Source organism: Seriola lalandi, unplaced genomic scaffold, assembly GCF_002814215.2.
Source record: "Seriola lalandi dorsalis isolate HSWRI2012SDOR001 ecotype SW California unplaced genomic scaffold, Sedor1 jcf7180002055008, whole genome shotgun sequence".
In the NCBI taxonomy this organism is placed as follows: Eukaryota; Metazoa; Chordata; class Actinopteri; order Carangiformes; family Carangidae; genus Seriola; species Seriola lalandi.
In genome coordinates, this window is record NW_019525551.1 from 4,286,555 (window position 1) to 4,307,917 (window position 21,363).

At 39.6% G+C, this 21,363-nt stretch overlaps 2 protein-coding genes across 2 annotated transcripts in view; both read left to right on the top strand.

Moving 5' to 3' along the window:
- Window positions 1-7,633: 7,633 nt before the first annotated feature.
- LOC111647748 (carboxypeptidase A2-like) lies at window positions 7,634-14,589 on the top strand. Its single transcript, XM_023397402.2, has 11 exons — window positions 7,634-7,790; window positions 8,558-8,639; window positions 9,362-9,496; window positions 9,681-9,779; window positions 10,347-10,448; window positions 10,803-10,904; window positions 11,444-11,554; window positions 11,859-11,949; window positions 12,818-13,017; window positions 13,549-13,633; window positions 14,308-14,589. Exons 1-11 carry the CDS (start codon window positions 7,726-7,728, stop codon window positions 14,493-14,495), a joined length of 1,260 nt encoding a protein of 419 aa, XP_023253170.2. The 5' UTR covers window positions 7,634-7,725; the 3' UTR covers window positions 14,496-14,589.
- Window positions 14,590-15,083: 494 nt separating this feature from the next.
- The window catches only part of smc1b (structural maintenance of chromosomes 1B), a 17,168-nt gene continuing 10,888 nt past the window's right edge, over window positions 15,084-21,363 (top strand). Inside the window, exons 1-6 of the mRNA XM_023397339.2 lie at window positions 15,084-15,251; window positions 15,613-15,801; window positions 17,326-17,438; window positions 18,272-18,475; window positions 20,250-20,488; window positions 20,723-20,981. Of these exons, the coding sequence (XP_023253107.1) occupies window positions 15,143-15,251; window positions 15,613-15,801; window positions 17,326-17,438; window positions 18,272-18,475; window positions 20,250-20,488; window positions 20,723-20,981 (1,113 nt within the window). The 5' untranslated portion in view covers window positions 15,084-15,142. The remainder of the gene's footprint in view (window positions 15,252-15,612; window positions 15,802-17,325; window positions 17,439-18,271; window positions 18,476-20,249; window positions 20,489-20,722; window positions 20,982-21,363) is intronic.

Consider the following 21,363-nt stretch of genomic DNA (forward strand, 5'->3'; position numbering starts at 1 on the left):
AAAAGAAACTATGTTTACTGTCTGTTTGACACAGGAAACTGACAGCCGTCTCCCATGTCAAAGTCCAGTGTTTTGTCAACACATCCATCAACCGCTGGAGGACACTGTCAAGTCACTTCCTGCTTTGCTCCAGTCATTATTACTACAGCCTACTACTGCTCCAACAGGAAAATGGCAAAATCTCTTCTCAGTTGGTAAACAACTAAATTGCATCAGCCCAGCTGACCATATCATTATTTGATGATTGTGACATCATCTGACAAAATTAACATAAATCCAGGTTAATGCTAAAAACGCTGATGAAGAAAGGTGTTTACCCAGTACGTACTGATACACCAAGCTGCCATTTGAACATTTACTCACTTGGGTGGAGAAACACTGTTTTAACCTGGATGTAGCTATAGGGAGAAAAAGAAAAAGATGCACTAACAAACTTAGCTGGCTTAATGTGGATGTACTCACCCGACTCTGCAAATCCCCTCAGCTTAATGAGGCTTTACAGCGACTTTAAACTAGTTGTTTTGGTTCATTCTCACCACTCTAGTAGCCTGACTGCTACTGCGGCAGGCTAGCTATGCTAAAGCAACACAAAAGCAGAGACCACGGCAACCACCTATCCCAACTCTACAGAGACGAGTTAATAAGGCCGATGTTGAAGTGCACACACAGATTTCACTTGCAGCCTTGCTGCCACAAACTTGCACAGTTATTGCCTAACAAAAACTTCACCTACCTGTTTTCTGGAATGTGCCGGGCTCGAGGCGACTTGAAAGGCTGAACTCAGCAGTGCCACCAACAAACAAGGTAAACAAGACACACTCACACACTCACCAACACTCACCAACACTCAGCACAGTTGTCACCGGAAAACAAAACCCTAAATCTGATATCTTTGTTCTGGCTAGCTCCCGGACACACCCCCAAATTGTTACGTTCCCAGAAATAGTCTAGGGGTAAAGGGAAGTAACCATGAAAAATAAAAAAAATGGGCAAAACAAAAACGAAACAGGAAACCAGGTTCCAGCAATAAATAAGGAGGAGTTTCATTCACAATTCGAGACAACTACAATGAAAAATCCGGCAGCAGAGCATTGGGGAACACACCAACAACCTCACAAAAGGAAGAATAGCACCAATTGACACAACGACAACCGCAGCTCCACGCAGCTCGCTCGCTCGCTCTCGCTCTCTCTCTCTCTCTCTCTCTCTCTCTCTGGACAAAATGTAGTTCGTCATAAAACAGATCAATTATTTTCTTTTTACAGTTTCATTTTATCTGACAGAAATTAACTTCTTAATATGCACCTGAGGGAATCGCAGGTCCTGGCTTTTCTCACAACAGGGACCATGAAGACTCTAAAGCAATAAGGCAGACTTGAACAAGCTCAGCATGAATCTAATATCACTTGCGTCTATATGGGGAGTTACCTGCGTCTCCGAGCTGCCATTTCTGCCAGTTTTATTTCCCCCGTCCCCTTTATAAGCTCATCAATTGCAAGTTGCCTGCATGGTGAAATAGGTGGCAATGAGTTATGGGATATGGAATGGTGTGCAAAATTTTGATGACACACACCTTGTGCAGCCGACACACAAACTTATACCAACCCTGCAGAAGGCAGCGTCTGTCCACTCCACTCAGAAAGTACAAGGATAGAAACGTCCTGGCAAGTACAAGGCATAGACCTAAGAATATGAAACATCGCTCCTGCTATTCTTAGAAGTGGACGGGGGGTGTTGCTATATATAACCAGATCGTTTTGTGCCTACCATTCTATTTTTACACAAGCTGAGGCCTTCCTGGGCTGTTGTGGTCTTTTTTTAGACCATTACGTAATAGACAAATCTTAAGATGCAATGATGCAGACAGAGAATGAAGTATTCCATCATCCAATCAAGACTGAAAAATCTGTGTCATGATGAAGAGGATAAGAGAGATTTAAAAGGCTTTGATGCAGGATGTGTTGTAGGGATTTCTATGAAGCAATGTGGCAGTTTTTTAGCAAAAACAAGTGTAATGTGTGCTGGAATCCTGACAGGGTTAAACAGCCCAGAGGACAGTTTGTCAGCTTGTTGTTAGCTCGGATGGTTGACAGGGAGGGAAAGGTAATGAGTGCGTCTTTGGGGAGACATGTCATCTAAAGTATGCAGGAGTAACGACATAAAAGAGGGCAAACGCTGATTCTCAGTATTTAAATACGCGCCTTGGGACAGTTCACGTTCACTGCTCGTCCTCGTATAGTGAGAAACAAGCCAGCAGAGCCTGTCCACTCTCTGCATCTGTGATGTCGCGCAGATGTACGACTCCATCAAGACTCGATTGGCAAAAGTGGAGAATGTAAATGTGACAGCGCCATGGAGGATTTTCTCCCGACGTGGCTGTTTCAGAGCTTATATAACCTTTAAACAGATCACTGTAAACGCCTCAATGCATATTTTTAACAAAGTCAATGTGAATGGGAAATACTGCCAACAAAGCAGCACAATGACAGGTGTCATTTTGAGTTCTGATTCTCTGTGTTATACACTTAATAGAGTCGATCTGTACAAATATTGGGCTTGTGTTTTTTTTTAAGTACGATAAATGTTTTTGACTACTTTAATTGCTATTTTAATATTTTCCTCAATGATCTACTTTTAACCTTTTAAAAGACACTGTCCCACGCCTCGGACGCTTTGGCCGTGGCAGCACTAATTTAGGCGTATTTTGGTCTGTACAGGTTCAATCTTGAACTTTGACAAATTATACTTTGTTTAAAAGTCTCTTCTGCAAAGCATTTTGGGATCCCCATATCATTGCAACGTTATTGGTTCAGACTTGTGTCTACGACTCCAAAGTCATTTCCTTACAGACCTTATATTCCCTTTTTCTGCCAAAAAAACGTACATTTGCCATGTTTGTGCCTCTGTAACTTTGGTTCAGTATCTCTTCTACTCATTCTGACTTTTTGGTTGTAACATTTAAAGAGTTACCTTTACCAGTGTTATGACTGTGATCAAAATGGCTGAAGAACCATAACCTTAGTACATTATTTTTGGGGCTTGTGAACAAAGATGTGGGTGTCTAGTAACAGGTTAAATCAAAAGCACCACTTTTAGACACTTAAAGCTCCACTGATCTATATTTTTTCATGAACAATGAATCAGATGACTGCGATGTGAAGAGTTCATCAATAATTATCAGGTCATTATGCAGGTTTGTAGCCTCGTTTACTTCATTGTTTTGGCTGTACAACCCACAGGGTCTGATATCAGCATTCCCATTTCCAGCAGCAGCAGACTTCTTCTTCTTCGTCTTCAGCAAACAAGGTCTGATTAGCAAACTGTATATGTACAACCAATCACCTAGCAGCAGACAGACAACATTGGAAACAAGCGGTGGAAGAAAGTCAAACATGTAAAGAAATAGCCAAAGCTAAAGTTTTCTCCTGTCCCAACAAAGACTACAGGATAGAGTCTCACCAATCCCACATATAAAACCTTAGACAGCTGTTTCTTAGAGCTGAAACTCGGACAAGCTTGTACGCTGCCTGTCCAGTTTCAAATGGCAGAGAAATGAACCAAACAAGCACCCAGCTGCTACAGAGGCAGATATGTTTCTCAGGAGTGTGTCGACATAATGAGAGCTAAAAAAGAGAGTGAATATCTGCATTCAGTCATCGGGTGAACACACACAGATGTTGCTGTGTATCTGCTACATGTGTAGGTAAGAAATCTTTTGCTAATGACTCGATAAGATCTTGGCATGTCGGGGCTGTTTTGGATTCTTTCTGTCTGTCCGTTCAGTCCAAAAGTGCTTTAAACACTATCACTGGCATGTATCTTAATTGTTATGGTAGTTTGGTGGTGTATTCTATATAAGTGGCTAAACATATGATTCAGTGATAGTAATGGTTTGTTTCAGTTTCACAGAATCAATCAGAGACTCAATCAATATTTTGTATTCAGTACAAGAGACATGTCACCGTAGATTTTAAATCAGAGGACCGACTCTGACTTCTTCACCAGCAGAGAAACTGTCACTTCCTCGCTCTCACTCGACTCCCATCATGTCTTGCTCACACCCGCTGTCGAACATTATTCTGTTGTAGACGAAGCAGGAAGATGAAAAGTTGGTACAACATGGAAGTAAATTACAACACTTAACTCATTAAAGGAGCACGTTGGATGTCACAGACTGATATCTCACAGTGTAATCCAATCAGAGGAAAGACATTTCCTCACAAAAGGAAGTCACAGGTGACCGACTTCTCCTCGCCTCTGTCATCTGACCACCAGACTGGACGCAAATCACATGAGCGAGATGTGCTCAGGTGACAGGCGAGCAAGGCAGCTTACAGACTCCCTCAGCAAACATCATCTCTTCTCTTTCATGCTTTCAGTTTCTGTCGACAGAAAATATCAAAAAATACAGATAAAAAAAACCTAAAAAACGGATTTTCCTTTTGCAAACGCTGTGTAATATCTACACATATGCTATGTGCAAAATGAGATGAACAAGTGAGTAATAAATGATTAATGGTCAATTTACTGTTGGGCCTCTGAAATATTGAGAGAGAGCTCAGCCATGAAATGCAATGTAAATGGATCTATTTATAGTATAGCAGTGGAAGTCATGTGGAACGAGCTGGTCGGTGGTGCCTTGTTCATATAGCTTTTAGAGGCAAATGACAGGGGAGAAAAGAGGGAGGAAAAACACACACACACTACACCCACATTTGCATGTAAAGCCACTTTTCATGGGGACATTAAACTTTTAGACACACACAGCAGGAATAGCAATAAATAATTTCCACATTGAGGAAGACGGAAAGCCCCAGCTCAACTCCCACGTCCCCTGCATCCTCCCACGCCTATTAAACCCCCTTCTCCCACTTTGTCTCATGGGATTGTTTGGGAGTGAAAAGGAAGGGAAGTGACATGTTAAAACCTCTTTTTATTAATTCTAAGGAGAGAGAGAGAGAGGCAGAGAGGGTTTGGCGGGGTGTCACAGCAGCTGATGGCAACAGGGAGGCTGTGAGATGCACACTCTAATATCAAGCAGAGGGTATCGGGATGAATAACTTAACACAAACTTCAAATCCTCTGCTAACAGTAATAAAATGTGATCGTGTTTCCATGACGTGGCAGGGAGAAGACTGCAGATTGAGTCCTCATCACTGCCTCTTTTATTACATTACCACCAAGTACCAGGACCTGGGGTAATGTTCACTTGTTTGCAGCAGGGTAGATACATATTATAAGAACTATGACCTCCCAGAGATTGCCAGTGGACATTACTGCGGCTACGAAACTACATTTAACACCTACAGGCAGTATACTGTGTATGGATGAGTGGGTGCTCAGTTATGCTGTTCGAAAATCACTGACCTGCAATTTTACTTCTTAAATCCACTACAAGGAACATATAATATCGAGCTTAAGATTATTTTAAACATGTTGTTTTGGGGCATTTCTGTAAAAAGTCAGAAAATAGTGAAAAATGCCTATCACAAGAGCACAAGTTGACATCTTCAAACAGCTTGTTTTGTCCAACCAACCTCTCCAAAGCCCAAAAATATTCACTAAAACAGAGAAAACCCCAAAATATTTTTATTTAAGGAGCTGTTACCTGGAAATCCTTGGTGTTTTTGCTCGACAAGTGACTCCAAAAAGTAATTAACTATCAAAATAGTTGCTGATTAATTTTCTGTTGATCGACCAATCGATAAATTGGCCAGTCATTTCAGCTCTAGTCATATAGTGTAGCTTTATAAATAGCCCCCACACACTCGTACTCAGCAGCTCCAATAATGACACTGATCCAGACAAAAAAGCGTCAGTGGGTGATCAATAATTTAAGATTCAGGGTAATTCCAGCCTCTATTATCTGATGTCACTCACTGTGGTTATAATGGGGTTTATTATTGCTGTGTGGCATCCTGTTATGGAAGAGTGGTAGTGCACTGCCACCTTCTGGTTACTGTGTCCACTAGCAAGCGTTTGTTGAATCTCATATGTGGACACCTGAACATCACACTCACATGTACGGACAAGTGTCTGAACACATACTGGTGGGATGAACACCATTCCTCCTAAACATATCCCCTCATTTGGTGTTGTAATGATGGTGGTGGAGAGCAGTGTTCAACACGTCAATCCAAAGTCTCCCATAGGTGTTCGGTTGGGTTGAGATCATCTGACTGTGAAGGTCAGAGCATATGATTCTCATCATTTTCACACACATCAAATCATTCAGTGACCTCTCCTCTCCTGTGGATGGGGATTGTGGATGAGTTTCTCCTATTATTTTTTAAGTTTTCCCTTTAATTTTGTCACAGTCTGACTGTTGATCATCTCATTCTGAGTCGTTAACCTGCTGCTCTAACAGCCTCCACTCTTCTGGTTTCAGGCTTTCAACCAGATTTTGGAACCTGATTACAGGGATTTTCCCCCAGGCAGCCACAAGGTCTGGTTCATTCCAAAGGGTCGACAGGGATGGGGTTTGAGGTCAGGACTCTGTACAGGCCAGTATAGTTCTTGCACACCAAACTTTCTGTCTGGATCTGGCTTTGTGGATGTAAAGGGTCTTCCGCTGTGGAACTGGGTGTCAGCATACTTTGAGGCGCATTGTATGGGAAACTGCAAATACAAAGACACTGATCAGATCTGAGCTAATCTGTTTTACAGCTTTAAATCTTGCTAAATGTATTAATTCCTGATTGCTATTTTATCTCGAATTGTCTGCTATTGAGGAAACATGTCAAATGTGTGAGAAGGATGGAGTTACTGCTGCTTGTTCATGCCCTCTCTGGTAAGTTTCAGGTGTGTGGTCAGAAGTGTGCTCTGCTGCACCTGTAATCACACCTGACAGTGATGTCACAGGCTCCTGTGGCACACCTGTACATCACAGCGGCAAGGTGAGTTAGTTAAACCACTGCAGAGCAGCAAAAACAAGCTTTTCATGAGATGTTAAGTTACTCTTTCCAAAAAATATTACATGCTGACAAAATGTTTCATCCAAGTAAATATTCCTTAAAAGTCCTGGAAGATATTTTGTGTAAGCTCTTTCCTGAAGTGCTGGTTCCCAACCCAGGGGTTTGAATCGTTGAGGGGTCACAAGTTAAATCTTAACAGGTTCATAAAAAAGAGAACATATATTACTGCTTTTGAAAATTATGTTTATTTTTTATGGCTCAAATCTTTGCTTCTTTCTTGTGAAATATCCATGAGTTTTACTTCAAAAACTGTCGAATTCAGTCAGTGCATGGATCATCACTTTAAAAAAAAAATCAAACTCCTCACATCTCATAGAGACATGCAGCCTGTCACCACTATCCATGCGCTATAACTGCTGAGCTCAAATCCAGCCTAGGACATTTCTGACCCAGTTGGTCGGGGTTTAGAAGTGTTTAAATCATGGAATATCTTGCGTAAAAGTTAAAGTTAAAAGATGTCTGTCACCTTTACCCCACACAGCCCTGCACATACTGAGACTAGTCAGTACAACATCTGGGTAAAGTGCCACTATCTGCAGCTGAGCACCAGGCAGATTAAACTGAGTTTATTCAGCATGTTTGTCATTCAAAATAACTTTTTTCCACACAGGAGAGCTGTGTCATTATCAGCAGAGTGGATTAACTCTCCTGCATGGGAACAGTCCACCTGTCTGCTCATGATATTAAGAGACCGGGGGAACTGAGGCCTGACACACTCGTGGCTCCTGAACGCTCCGGACATACAGGCGAGATGAAAGGCCTCTGGTTGGTGTTTGTGCTTGTGGCTGCGGCTCAGGCCGCGAGGGTTTTCACTGGGTGAGTTTATCTGTGCACACTGCAGGAAGAAACAGCTACAGTGCTTTTACTCTGGCTTTACTCTTTTTCTTTTAACTTTAACATTGAAATTCCAACAGTTTTTGTGATTTAATGATGGCATTTTTCTTTCTTTTATAATTCTAATGTGTTACTGATATGATAAAGGAAACTCCATTCAACATATCTACAACCCCACATCTCCAACAGTCAGAAATTGCTACGTGTAAAAACTTTGCAGATGCTCCATAGAAATTTAACAAGAAAACGTGACTGCACAGTATGAGTGTTTCTGGAATTATACAGTACGTTTTCTCATAAATAAAATAACTATCATCCCAGAATCAGCCTCATTTGGGCATTAATTTCAGTCTGCCATTTCATTTGAAGATACTGTTATTTTTTGTTGGGGTTTCTTCCATTAAACGCCTTCTGTTCAACACGTAAAACAACTACCCAAGTTGAACAAGTGCATTGGTATTAATACTGTAGGTAGATTATTACTCATTATTTATTTATTATTCATTTATGTTTAGAGAAAGATGAAATCTTGATTATAGTCTTAATACAGAGCGTGGAGTGGGAGTCATGGGTCTGAGCACTATCTGTTCCATGCGATTAATTTCTTGTTATATTGGTGAGCAATGAATTAAATCACAATCTCTAACTGAGACTGTCATGAGTAAGAGCATCAACCTAAAACATAGGATATAAATAATATAAAATAATATAAATAATAATGTTCAGACACTGAAATGATTTTCTTCCAGTGATCAGGTCATCAGGGTCAATGTGCAGTCTGAGGAAGAGATCCAACTCCTGCAGGCTCTGGAAAACCAACAGGAGTGGGAGGTACACACACACACACACACACGCACACACGCACACACACACGCACACACACACACACACACACACACACACACACAGATACACATACAGATACAGTGCAAACACCTACACTCAAGTTTTCTCAGCTGCTTGTGCCAAACAGTTTTCTCATGAAACTCAGAGAAGTGCAGGAGGCGAAACCAAGTTCAGCGTGAAATAATCCACTCGGGAGTTCATGTGGGTTGAAGGTTAACGGAATCATCCTCATGTCAGAGAGTCGGGTGCTCTCAGTGGCCTGGCTGATGTTGCACGGTTCACCCTTCAGTGCAGAGACAATCCAGGGATTAACCTTTCCTCTTGTTTTGTGCTATTTATGAAATGTCTCAGTCTTATAAAACATAAATGAAAGCAGATTTTGGAAGTTAGTATCATAAATACACGTCTACAATAGATTTTACAGCAACAGACTCTAAATTGAGATGATGTTTGTTTTAGTTGACTTTAGATTCGTAGTGGGGAATTTTGAAGCTTTGACTCAGTGGGAAAGATCTGTGATAAAGATTGCAATAGGATGTTCAAGGTTATGTAACTTTATTTGCCATTTGCACACGTACTGAAGTTAATGAAGCGGCCGGATCTATTTGAGAAGAGATTTTTTTTTAAATAACCATTCTGCTCAGTACACTTGGTACTTCTTGGTGTTGTGAGTCCAGTCTGATTCCTCATTGTCTGTCTGATCCCAGCTGGACTTCTGGCTGCACCCAGTCTCCACTGAGCTTCCTGTCGACATCCGTGTGCCCCGCTCCAGTTTGAGCTCTGTGAAAGAGTACCTCCATGCCCACAACATCCCCTTCACTGTCATGATTGACAACCTTCAGGTTTGTGATTCCCTGAGTGCAGTTCATTAACACACACGCTGATACTTATCTGTCAAACTGGTTCAGAGGATTCATCAGTTTATGTCCCAGCGTCCCTAATTATAGCGTCTTGGTTTTTTCATTTGATTCTGAGAATAAACTGATTACAATGCTGAATATTAGATATATTTCATTTCACATTCAGGAGGTTCTCGATGCAGAGAAAGCTGAGATGTCAGAGAACCAGATGAAGGAGCGCAGCACCAGGAGCTTCAACTTTGGAGCCTATCATCGTCTGGAGACAGTAGGATATTCACACACAAACACAAACACGTCATCAAAACTCATTTTAGCTTCATATCAAACTGAGTCCGGTATCCAAAATACTGATTAATGACACATGAAGCGAAGCAAGCACGACAAGACTTAACTCCTGGGAACCAGATTCACAAAGAGAGGCTTTGGCTGTGGCTTAGATCAAAATAATAGATAGAGAAAAGTTGACACTCTTCAAACTTAAAACATGGCTGACGCTCAGCTCCATCCAGTCCAGCAGAAAAAATTTAAAAATTCAACATTTTACTGTGAAAATTCAGTGATTTCAAATCAAGTTGAGCTACTGTGGCGTTGTAACGCTGCAGGGCTCAGTATCTATTCTAATTCTTCAGTCAAGCTCAAGAAAGTTTCTTTGGTCAAACAAAATGATTGACAGTTGCCTGAGACTCTCCTCAGTGCTGCACGTTTCTGTCAGTGGATATTAACATAAGCTGCTCTTAAATACAGTGAACAGCTGAAAGAAACAACAACTAGCCCATGGTTTTGTTGACCCCTGCCTTAGATACAAATATACATTAAACTTTCTCCCTCACAGATCTACAGCTGGATGGACACCCTGGTGGCTCAGCACCCTAACCTGGTCACCAAGCAGGAAATTGGGAAATCCTACGAGAACAGGCCCATGTATGTGCTCAAGGTAGGATAACAACACCTCATACAAGACAGCATCACATGTGTTTGTACCTCCCATCTATGCTCTGTAAGAAATGTGTTACCACAGGTCTGATGTAGCTATAAAGCTACATCAGTCACAATGAAGGTGTGGATTTGATTTTACACAGCAGTTTACATACATCTAGCACTGCAAGTACACATTAACTAGTAGCTACTCCTTTAACCAGTTTAACTCTTCATCAGTATATCACACATCCGCTGAGGGGAATTTAGTTTTCAAGACTGATGACAAGATGACATTTTTCACACTTTTATCACTTTTTATCACTGTATTAAAAATATTTTGGATTTTAATTAACATTTACTTTGTGTTTAGTTCAGCACTGGCGGCAACAAGCGTCCTGCCATCTGGATCGACACAGGAATCCACTCCAGGGAATGGGTGTCTCAGGCTACTGGAGTGTGGACGGCCAACAAGGTACAACGTGTCGGCAGGATAAGGTTTACGTTGAATTTGTATGTGGTAGAAACCATCAGAAAAAAGGGTCTGAGGGGTGCAACGTGGTAAATACAGCTGAAATGATCAGCTGACTGACAGAAAATCAACTTTTTGGACAGCTGATTAATCATTTCAGTCATTTCTCAAGCAAAAATGCCAAACTTTCTCTGGTTCCATCTTTTCTTTGTCATTTTCACTGTAAATTGAATATCTTTTTAGTTTCATTTGCTGAACAAAACAAGGAATCTGAACAGGCCAGTTTCTCACATTTTATAGACAAAATAATCAGCAGATGAACAGATAATGAAAATATGGCAACCCTAATAATAATTACAATTTATAATGGTATGTTGACAAGAAATCAACAGCTACTTACACCTACTCCCAAAAAGCCACTCACTGTATATGAATGCATCTGTTATTCTTGTTTCTAGACTCAGTTAAAGACAGTTAAACTGCAGAAGATATGACAGATTGCTTTCTCTTTTTGTGACTCATCGCTCTGTGTTCTTGCTTAGATTGCCACTGATTACGGCAGAGATTCTTCCCTGACCTCCCTCCTGAACACCATGGACATTTACATGCTGCTCCTGGCCAACCCTGACGGTTATGCTTACACCCACACCAACGTACGTCACCACCACTCAATGGGACAGCTGCATCATCTTCACACTTACTTTTTGTTTTACTATGAAAATGTCATTTTTGTGTTGTGTGTAATATTTTGAGAGGGAGCCATGGTAGTCAGAGCAATCTACTGTTGAAACCAGTAATTTGAACCATGCAGGAGCAGAATGAGGTTTATTTTCACATTGGCAGGATCTGAAGGACGTAAGGGTCATGCAATTCACCAGCTGCATAAAAATGCTTGTACAATTTAAATCATAGAAGGAAAATGATGCTGCATACTAACTGAAGCTGTCTGATGTACAGGACCGTATGTGGCGTAAGACTCGCTCCAAGATCTCAGGCTCTGTGTGCCGTGGAGTCGATCCCAACAGGAACTGGGACGCTGGCTTTGGCGGTCAGTATAGAAGAGACTCATAAACTTTGTGTTGTATAAATTTGTTTTTGTATTAAGTAGACAGAGAAACCCACTTTGTAGTATTTCGCAGATATAGATACAGAAAAAACCTGCCACATTCATCATCATTTGTTTGAGGGTAACACATAAACGCCTCCTCTTTACACAGACTTCGGTCTTGGTTTGTTTACATATGTTATAAGAAAATGAAAAAAATTCAAGCTTCAGCTGCTTCTAAGTTTTAAATCATTGTTTCTATATAAGAAAATACATTTAAAAAATACATATGATGATTGCTATGAAAAAAGATCAATTTAAAAGAACCTGTGAGACAAATGTGAAATCTTTTTGTTTAGGACACAGCATATGAACACTTACCCAATTGCCACTTTATTAGGTACATGCGTAAAATATGTTGCAATCCAATACAACAGCTCAGTCATAAATTCTACCTTTTTTAAAAGGATAATAAAGTTACATTTTTGGTGTCAGAAATGTGTAAATTAAATTATATGTTTATTATTATGTTCATAAATACAGCTGGTTTTGTCTGAACTACATTACATTGAGAGCTGGTTCTAATTTTTTGAGCTTCTCATTTACATACATGAAAATATTAGAAACACCTCTGAGTATAATTCAGTCATTTGTCTTGGATTGCATTAGATGTTACACGTGTACTTCATGAAGTGGCTTAATATGTAGTATATACAGTATGTGTACATGTAACATTGTGTGTGTCATGTACTTTGAGCCGTCTTGGATTGGACATGAAATCCTGCTGCTTTCTGCCATCTGTTAGTGCGTTCTGTGTTGTTGCATGTCTCACCGCCTCACGATATGTTTCAATTTCCCCATTTCCCTTCAGGTCCCGGTGCCAGCAAGAATCCCTGCTCTGATTCCTACCACGGCCCCTCTGCCCATTCTGAGATCGAAGTGAAGAATGTGGTGAACCTGATCAAGAGCCACGGCAACTTCAAGTCCTTCATCTCTGTCCACGCCTACTCCCAGCTGCTCATGTACCCCTATGGCTATTCCTGCAGAAACGTGCCCCATCAGCCTGAGCTGGTAAGAGAGGAGAAACTGTGAGGAGGCTGTTGAAAGTCGATGATGTAGATTTACATTTTTGTATTCTCCTACCCTTAGCTTTATTACTGGGGATCACAGTTTCTTCCCTTATTAAAGTTTGATAGCTGAAAATTCAAATAATTTTCTTTGGGGTTGATGAATTATAAACACATCGCTACAACATTTGACAAATTATATCTCTCATCTCAGCCAGGTAAATGTTTTTTCATCAATATTCTGCTTCAAGTTTACACAGTTTATTAACATAACTGCCTAATGGACCCATCGTCCTATAGTTATTCACATGTAATTAAGTTTAAGTGTTTACAGCCTTGGAAAGGCCTCACCAGATATTTTCTTTTTGAACATTTGAACTGGGTATTTTTAGAGTAACAAACTTTAAAAGTTCAACTCTACAGACTTTTTTCTTTCTCTTTCTTTTCCTATCTGCACCAGTATTATCTGGTATTTTCCAGTATTATCTCTTTTCCTAACTTCAGTATTATGTCCTTTTTATTTTGCTTCCTGTAGGACTCTGTCGGCAGAGCTGCAGTGCAGAAACTCACCTCTCTCTACGGCACCAGGTACAAGGTTGGAAGCATCTGCAACATCATCTGTAAGTAACTCTGTCATCTCTGCTCATAATCACTCCATAAGAACTCAAACAGTTACAGATTAATGAAATGTGTGGATGTACTCATGATAAATGATCAGTGGTGGAAAGTGACTGAGTACATTTACTCAGGTATTGCACACAGCTTTTGGGTTCTTCTACGTTTACATCACCACACTGAAGAACAATATTGTACTTTTTGGTCAACTGCATTAATTTAGAGCGGGCAAAAACTATTTACTTTACTTTTATATGAATATGAATATTTAACAAATATGATGCATTCCTGTACAGTATATAAACTACACAAAAGTATAAAAAGATAACATCGACTCCACATTTCACTTCAGTATTAATAAACCAATAATATAATAGTATATACATTGATTTAACATTCTTAAAGGGGCAATCCTGCCTAATGAGTACTTTTACTTTTGATGCTTTAAGTACATTTTGCTGATAATACTTTTCCAACTTTTACTTATGTAAAAGATTTGAATATGTCCACCATTGTAAATAAAACCTGGAACTAAAAGATCATCCTTAATCAAACAAAGTAAAATATAAAGTGTTATCTATTTAAAATACTTTTAATATTAGATTTAATATTACCGTTAGCACTGTTGCCACTAAAACTACTAGTATGACTGTCATGTCTCCTTGTCTGCTTCTCTTAGATCAAGCTAGTGGCGGCAGCATTGACTGGTCCTACAATGTGGGCATCAAATACTCCTTTGCCTTTGAGCTGAGGGACACCGGTCGCTATGGTTTCATCCTGCCAGCCAATCAGATCATCCCCACTGCCTCCGAGACCTGGCTGGCCCTGAAACACATTATGGAGTACGTCCGTGACCATCCTTATTGATGGCTACAACCATGGATGGAGGCTAAACTATAAATGATTAAGTTGTCAGATGTCTGACTTCTATATTGACCAATAAAGTCACAAATCCCCTGTTTTTCCCTGTTTCAGAACTTTTTTTTATCTTTCTGTGTTCATGTGTTTCACTCATGGCTGACCTGCATGGACCACAGGCACTTGAGTCTCACTTTTAATTTATTTACTTTTGTTGTTATTACTTGGCACCCTTCACAGTCTTTCATTTCTAACTAATTACACCATTAAAATATGTTAAAACTGACAATATGTATGTGTGGTTTGTGCAGTGTGGATGACAGTATATATATATATATATATATATATATTTAATATTCCATCGAAAATGTTGAGATTTCAGATATGAAATCAGTGCTTTTACTTACTACTTGAGTTTTCGTCTTAAAAAGTACTTAATAAAATCTACTTAATTGTCTTGGTGTTTCTATAGTAAATTTAAATGGGCCTGGTCTTTAAATAGGCCTAGACCCTAATTTGAACTGAAATGTGTGTTGTGCTTCCTGTGGAGGAACAACCTCAGTTTCCCGCTTCTTTCTGGTCTTGACCTGCCGACCATTGATGACTGTGACGCAGGAGTTAGCTGCTTGAATCCCTTCAGCCAAAGAGACCTCGAAATGGGTTACCTGAAACAAATTGATATCGAAAACTTTAAGTCATGGCGAGGGAACCAAGTTATCGGTCCGTTCATGCAATTTAATTGTATAATTGGCACAAACGGCTCTGGTAAGTGAACTTTTTTTTTTTTTTCGTAGTCAACTTGTCCAGCTCAGAACTAAAGCTAGCTAGCTGATGCTCACAGATGGGGCCTATTAGCAGTCAAACTTCTGTTAGCTTGATATAATTTTGTTTATACCTCTTTTTGCTAAGTTAATTATGTGTAAATGACTGAATAATGCTGTGAACTCAATATAGTGTAATTAAAAAGAATGTTCTTAAAGGGATTTCAGACAACTCTTGTGTTTTGAATTTGGACTGCAGTACCCATTTTTAAAGACGTGTGTCGTCAGTGTTACATATTGTTCCTTTAATTGATTTATTCAAATGAGTGATGCAAAGAAAGTTTAACCATATCAAATCAAACCAGGCAAGTCCAACGTGATGGACGCCCTGAGCTTCGCCATGGGGGAGCGGGCTGCCTCCCTTAGAGTGAAGCACCTCAGAGACCTTGTTCACGGAGCCCATGTAGGGAAGCCTGTGTCCGACACTGCCCGGGTCGCCATGCGGTACTGCGATGATGAGGACCAGGAGACCGTCTTCTGTCGGACTATCACCGGTGAGTTGTCTTTGAAGAGTTTAAATCAGTTTGAATCAGATTAGACTGTATATTAGGTTAGTCATCAGTTGACGCCACATTAATGCGTTTTTAAGGAGGAAATGCAGAAATCAAGTTAAAGTTTTCAGGCTTCATATTATATAGAAAAGGTCAGTTGAAACTACAATGTGTCAGAGCACAACATAAATCCTAAACCCCTTCTAAGACAAGTGGAATACATGTAAAATCCTTAATGGATATAATCAGTGGTAGAAGAGGTACACATACTTAGATACTTTACTACTTTACTAATGTAAAAGCAATAATACCACAATGTAAAGATTACAGCTGAATTAATAAATGGATTGACTGAAAAATAATAGGCACCTATTTCATAATCGATTAATCCTTTCAGTTATTTTTAATCAAAAATACAGAAACAGTGACAAAATTTTTCAGACTCCATCCTCACAAATGACAGTATTTCCAACTTTTTTTTTTTGTCATTTATCAAACTAAATATTTTTTCGTCTTGGACTTGTAGCTGAACGAAATATGATATTTTAGAAGGTGTCAAGTCAAGTGCAAAGTTGATGGTTGTTTTTTAACTATTTTTTTGAAAACCAAATGATTAATTGATAAATTCATTCAAAAATAATTGGAGGGATTATTGATAATGAAATTAGTTGCTAGTTACACTGAAATGCATCATGAAGTATTAGCATTTTGAGGCAAAAGTATGTAAGAACCAGAAGTAAAAGTACTCGTTATGCACAATGCCCCCTATCAGAGTGTTAAATAGAAATATAATTCATTAGTCTATTATTAGTAATATTTACACATCATAGTGTAGGCAACTTTTTAATTGTAGGTATTTTTAGGTGCAGCTAATTTGACTTTATTACAGTATTTGACCCTGCACACCCATGGTCCAACCCCAGGTGTTTTAACTTATCGTATTTGTCCTGATCCAGACCTTTTGTCAGGACTGTTTGACCGTGTACAGACTGAACTTGATTGACATCTCTCCCACTGTTAGTTTTGTTGTGGGAGAAGTTAAAGCTTAATCAATCTTATTTACTTAACACAAAACTGACAAGGTCTAATTACACGCAATAACTGGAAAAACGTCACATTTCATAAGTTAGTCACATGTTTCTGTCTTATACTAGTGTATGTGCTTAGTTACTGTAGACCACTACGTATAATTTTAAATAAACAAGTTTTGTATCATTTGACCTAGCACATGTATACCCCTTAATAGTTGCTGTAGTTAACCAATGCCTAAAAACTTCAACAAAAAAGTCTCAAACTCAGACTGTACTTTCCCCTTTCAGCAAGTTACTAATGTGGTCCAAGTTCTTTGCATACTCCACAGGTCTTGCTGTGAAGAAATAGCAGCTAACAAACTGTCTGGCAACAAGTCTGACCAAAATTCTGCATTGGTTGTGACATTCAAGTCTGATTCCCATCTCTCCTCAGAATAAATGCATCAGTCAGTTTTTGGTGAAATCTGTCTTAACTGCCATTCATTGGATTTTTCAGGTGACTCCTCGGAGTATCGCATCAATGGTGTGCATGTTACTCTCGCCAAGTATGTGGAGGAGCTCGAGAAGATTGGCATTGTGACCAAAGCTCGAAACTGTCTGGTGTTCCAGGTAAAATGTTGAGGGACTGCACTGAAATGTGTATCACTGTTTAGATATTTAGGACTTGTTTTGACATTAGTTCAGTTAAACATGAAAGTATGCTGAAATTACATGGATGGTATTAAAGTATTTAATACTTTACTTTAAGTGATCCTACTTAGCTTTTATAAGCAGCAATCATTTAATGATTTAAAATGCATAATAATATAGTTGTAAGCAGATGTAAGTATTTGTCAACAAGTATAACTTCTTGTGGGCACACATAAGTGAAGGCTGCTGTCTAAACAGATAACTGAGGAAAATGTAAAACACAGTTCTAATGATTGAAAATATGTCTTTATATTGGAAGTTAGAATTATTGACAAATACTATACATTAATAAACACTTAAAAATGTCTATATATCTGCTGATAGTGTTATAAATCATCCATTAAATTTTTATTTTCTGGTTGCAAATGCTAAATAGGGGATTTTAAGTAGATTTCTACCAGTTTATTTTTTGTCTGAAAACTTTCATGTTGTGGATACATACCTCTGTAGGTGAATGTATGTAAAAGAAAAACACTTTGACTCAGGACATTCTGAAAAAATAAACCCCCACACTTGAAATGGGTAATTAAGCGCCATACAGATACATGCTGCAGAGAAAACAGTTTGAAAAATATACGTGATATTCTTTCCATGTAGCATATAATGATAGACATGATGAAATTAACTAACAGTTAAATAACACTATATTAACAAATAACATAAAATGTGTAGAAACAGGCGCAATAAGTAAAGGCTGGTTGTAATAATGCCTTACATAAAAAAGGTCTGTTAATCATTATGCTCCTCACTAGGGGGCAGTGGAGTCCATAGCTTTGAAAGACCCAAAGGAGAGGACCAAGATGTTTGAGCTCATCAGTCAGTCGAAAGAGTACGCTGCAGAGTACGACAGAAAGAAAGAGGCCCTGCTTAAGGCCAAAGAGGACACACAGTTTCACTTCAGCAAGAAGAAATCTGCCACTGTTGAGAGGAAGCAAGTGTCCCAGGAAAAAATAGAGGTAAGTTTATACAAAAAGAGGAATATAATGAGTCTAGCAACCAGTAGGGTCATACACCCTCATTGCAACAATGTTACCTGTCAGACGCATTCATAACCAACCTTACACAAGTGAAGCTTCTGGCTGAAAGTAGCTGGCTTGTATTCATTTTCCAACTTCGAACACAAAATGCTGCTAGAGTTTTATCACTAACACCACAGCTCCTGATGGACCTTGGCCTGTGTTGTGATCAGATGCTGGAGAGGTTTGGACAGAACCAGAGGTACGGTTGGTGTGATGCAGTGTCTGGGTTTCCCACAGGAAATTGATTTTGCAGAGGTGATGATCACTGCTAAATCACCAGCCACACCCCCACCCCATCTGATCACAGTCATTGATGATAGAAATTCTGCGAGTTGACACGAACTTCAACCTGTTGCAGATTTTTTTTAAATGTGTATGTGTTCTCACACAGTAGCAACTGTTTGTGACCGATTACAATGTTTTGCTTTACTTTTCCCATGTTTTCTTGAATTTTGGATGGTCTTCAATTTTTCTGACATTGTGATCAGATCCAGATCCTGAATCATCTCATTATCATTGTAGGTTCTGCAGTAGAACACAGTTTAATAAACTGATCAATTCAGTGTTTCCCACAGATCTGAAATACTTGTGGTGAGGGGGGCCATGTAGTGACCAACAAGAAATATGTGTGAATGTTACCACAACATTTGCATTCATTTAATATTACTCAGTGACAAAGATGCAGTGACATATTGCTCTTACCATACTGGGACCTGCTGCCTCTGCTTCAGCTTCATTGACCACTGACTGGAATTGAGAAGTGTCAGTTCAATATCCACCGTGTCCGCGTCTTCTAAAGTAATACCATGCGTCTCCCTCTGTCCCTCTTTCTCTTCTCTTTCTCTTCTCTTTTTCTGTTTGTCTTTGCGCGTTAGCAGAGCGTGGTACAGGGGAGCAAGTATAGAGAATAGTTAATCCATCGCAGATGGCGTCATTCTGATGGATTAAAAAACATACAAAAATAAAATGTCAAATCGAGTTTGCAAATATACCTGGGTGGGCCGTCCAAGTATTTCTGTGTGTGGGAAAACCTGCAATTACAGAAAATTAATTCCCAGCTGTTTGTGATTATAGATTAATTGCCAAACACTGTAGTTCCCAATCTTACTTGTGATGATTTCCAATATGAAGTCTTCATCTCAGGCTTTTAGGAATTGTGTTGGAAATTTTTTCCACATTTTTGACATTTTAAAAATTGAAATGATTAATCGATTCAGTTAGAATATAGACATTAACGGATAATGAAAATAGAAATATTATCAGAATGTCTGATTAAAAAAAATGTAATTTCATCTGATGCCTGAATTTCTCAGACTACTGTTGCTGGTAAAATACAGCTAAAATGTTCACTGGTAGCACACAGTATATACTCACTACTTCATCAGTTTGGGCAAAGAAAATTCTTGCTGTAGGAGAATCATAGCTTACCCAATACTGCAGTTGCTGCAGCAGAAATCCACGTGATGATTAGAATTTTCTTCCTCTAATCGGGCTCCATGCTGGCCTCCATACTGGGATGTGGCCCATGCTCTCTGTTGATGCAGATAAAGGAGAGAGCAGCAGGAATAAGGTCATGTAGTCCTAAATTACTGATGTATATGTGCTCACAGGAATAGCATCATGGACTGTTTAGCATCAACAGAACTATAGTGGCATCAGTTTCCCTTGAGCATTATTGACTGTTCCCCCGCCATACCTCTCTCTTTTCCAGGCCCAGAGGTACCAGGCACTGGTGGATGAGCTTCACCATAACTGCTTCCAGCTGAGCCTGGCTGAGCTCTATCATAATGAGAAGGGCGTCAACGCTCTCAGCAACAACCTGAGGGAGAAACAGCAGGCTGCAGCTGCAAAGAACAGTAAATTGCTGAACTGGGAGCAGACGGTCAAAACCAACAAGAAGGAGCATGGACACCTCACTAGAGAGCAGCAGCACATTGAGAAGGAGATCCGGTGTGTTTTTGTGTGTGGGAGAGTTTTGTAAGAAGGGTTTTGTATTTGTTGACTTTATTTTTAGGGGCATTTCTCTGAAAAATTATTTTATTTTCAGATTTCACTTTGTAAGGACACTTAATAAGCAAGCCTTTGATTCAAACTAACATTATGTACAACTAAAGAAGTGGCATATGCCATCAAGTTTGCCATTGAATAGAATTAACCCAAGCCTCCTCTAACTCTACCACCCAGTTCCCAGGAGCACATCCTATCCCAGACTCGGTCCCAGTACATCAAAGCCAAGATAAACACATCCCACCACAGGAAGAAGGCTGAGGAGGTCCGTAATGCCCTGAAGAAGAGTCAGAAGCTGTTTGCCATTAAAAACCAGGAGCTGGCAGAGGGTCAGCAGGAGATTGCTGAACTGGAGAGGACCTGGAGGAACTATGAGAAGCAACAACAGCAACAGGCAGCCTCCCGTGGGAGGGACATTGAGCTGGAAGAGGATCAGGTGTGTGTGTATATTTTATTTGATCACTGCAGTGTTTCCTTTGCAGGGGTAGAGTCAGTGGCAAAGTTTGCACCCAGGCTCATCTCTCTCTCCTGCACCTTCACCCAGCTCTCCCGCTGCTGTGCTCTGCTCTCCTCCACTTTGTTTAACAACTCCTCCCTGTCTAATGTTACTTGTCCAATAAGATTACATTAAAAGTGTGAGTAACGTAACGCTAACAGCGTTATATGCTTTACATTCACATCACATCTGATTACAAGTGTGAACATTAAAATACTATTTTATACCTAACATCATCATTTACGAGTTAGTAAAAGGCTTATGATGCTACCTGACTAGCGTCTTCTTCATCTGTTGTCTTTCTCTTCTTAGAGAAGTATCT

Bases quoted from the DNA above. Each gene is read 5' to 3' on its own strand.
- LOC111647748 (XM_023397402.2), top strand. From the start codon at position 7,726: ATGAAAGGCCTCTGGTTGGTGTTTGTGCTTGTGGCTGCGGCTCAGGCC. The intron at 9,780-10,346 runs GTAGGATATTCA...TCTCCCTCACAG, and splicing joins CCTATCATCGTCTGGAGACA to ATCTACAGCTGGATGGACAC. The intron at 11,950-12,817 runs GTCAGTATAGAA...ATTTCCCTTCAG, and splicing joins CTGGGACGCTGGCTTTGGCG to GTCCCGGTGCCAGCAAGAAT.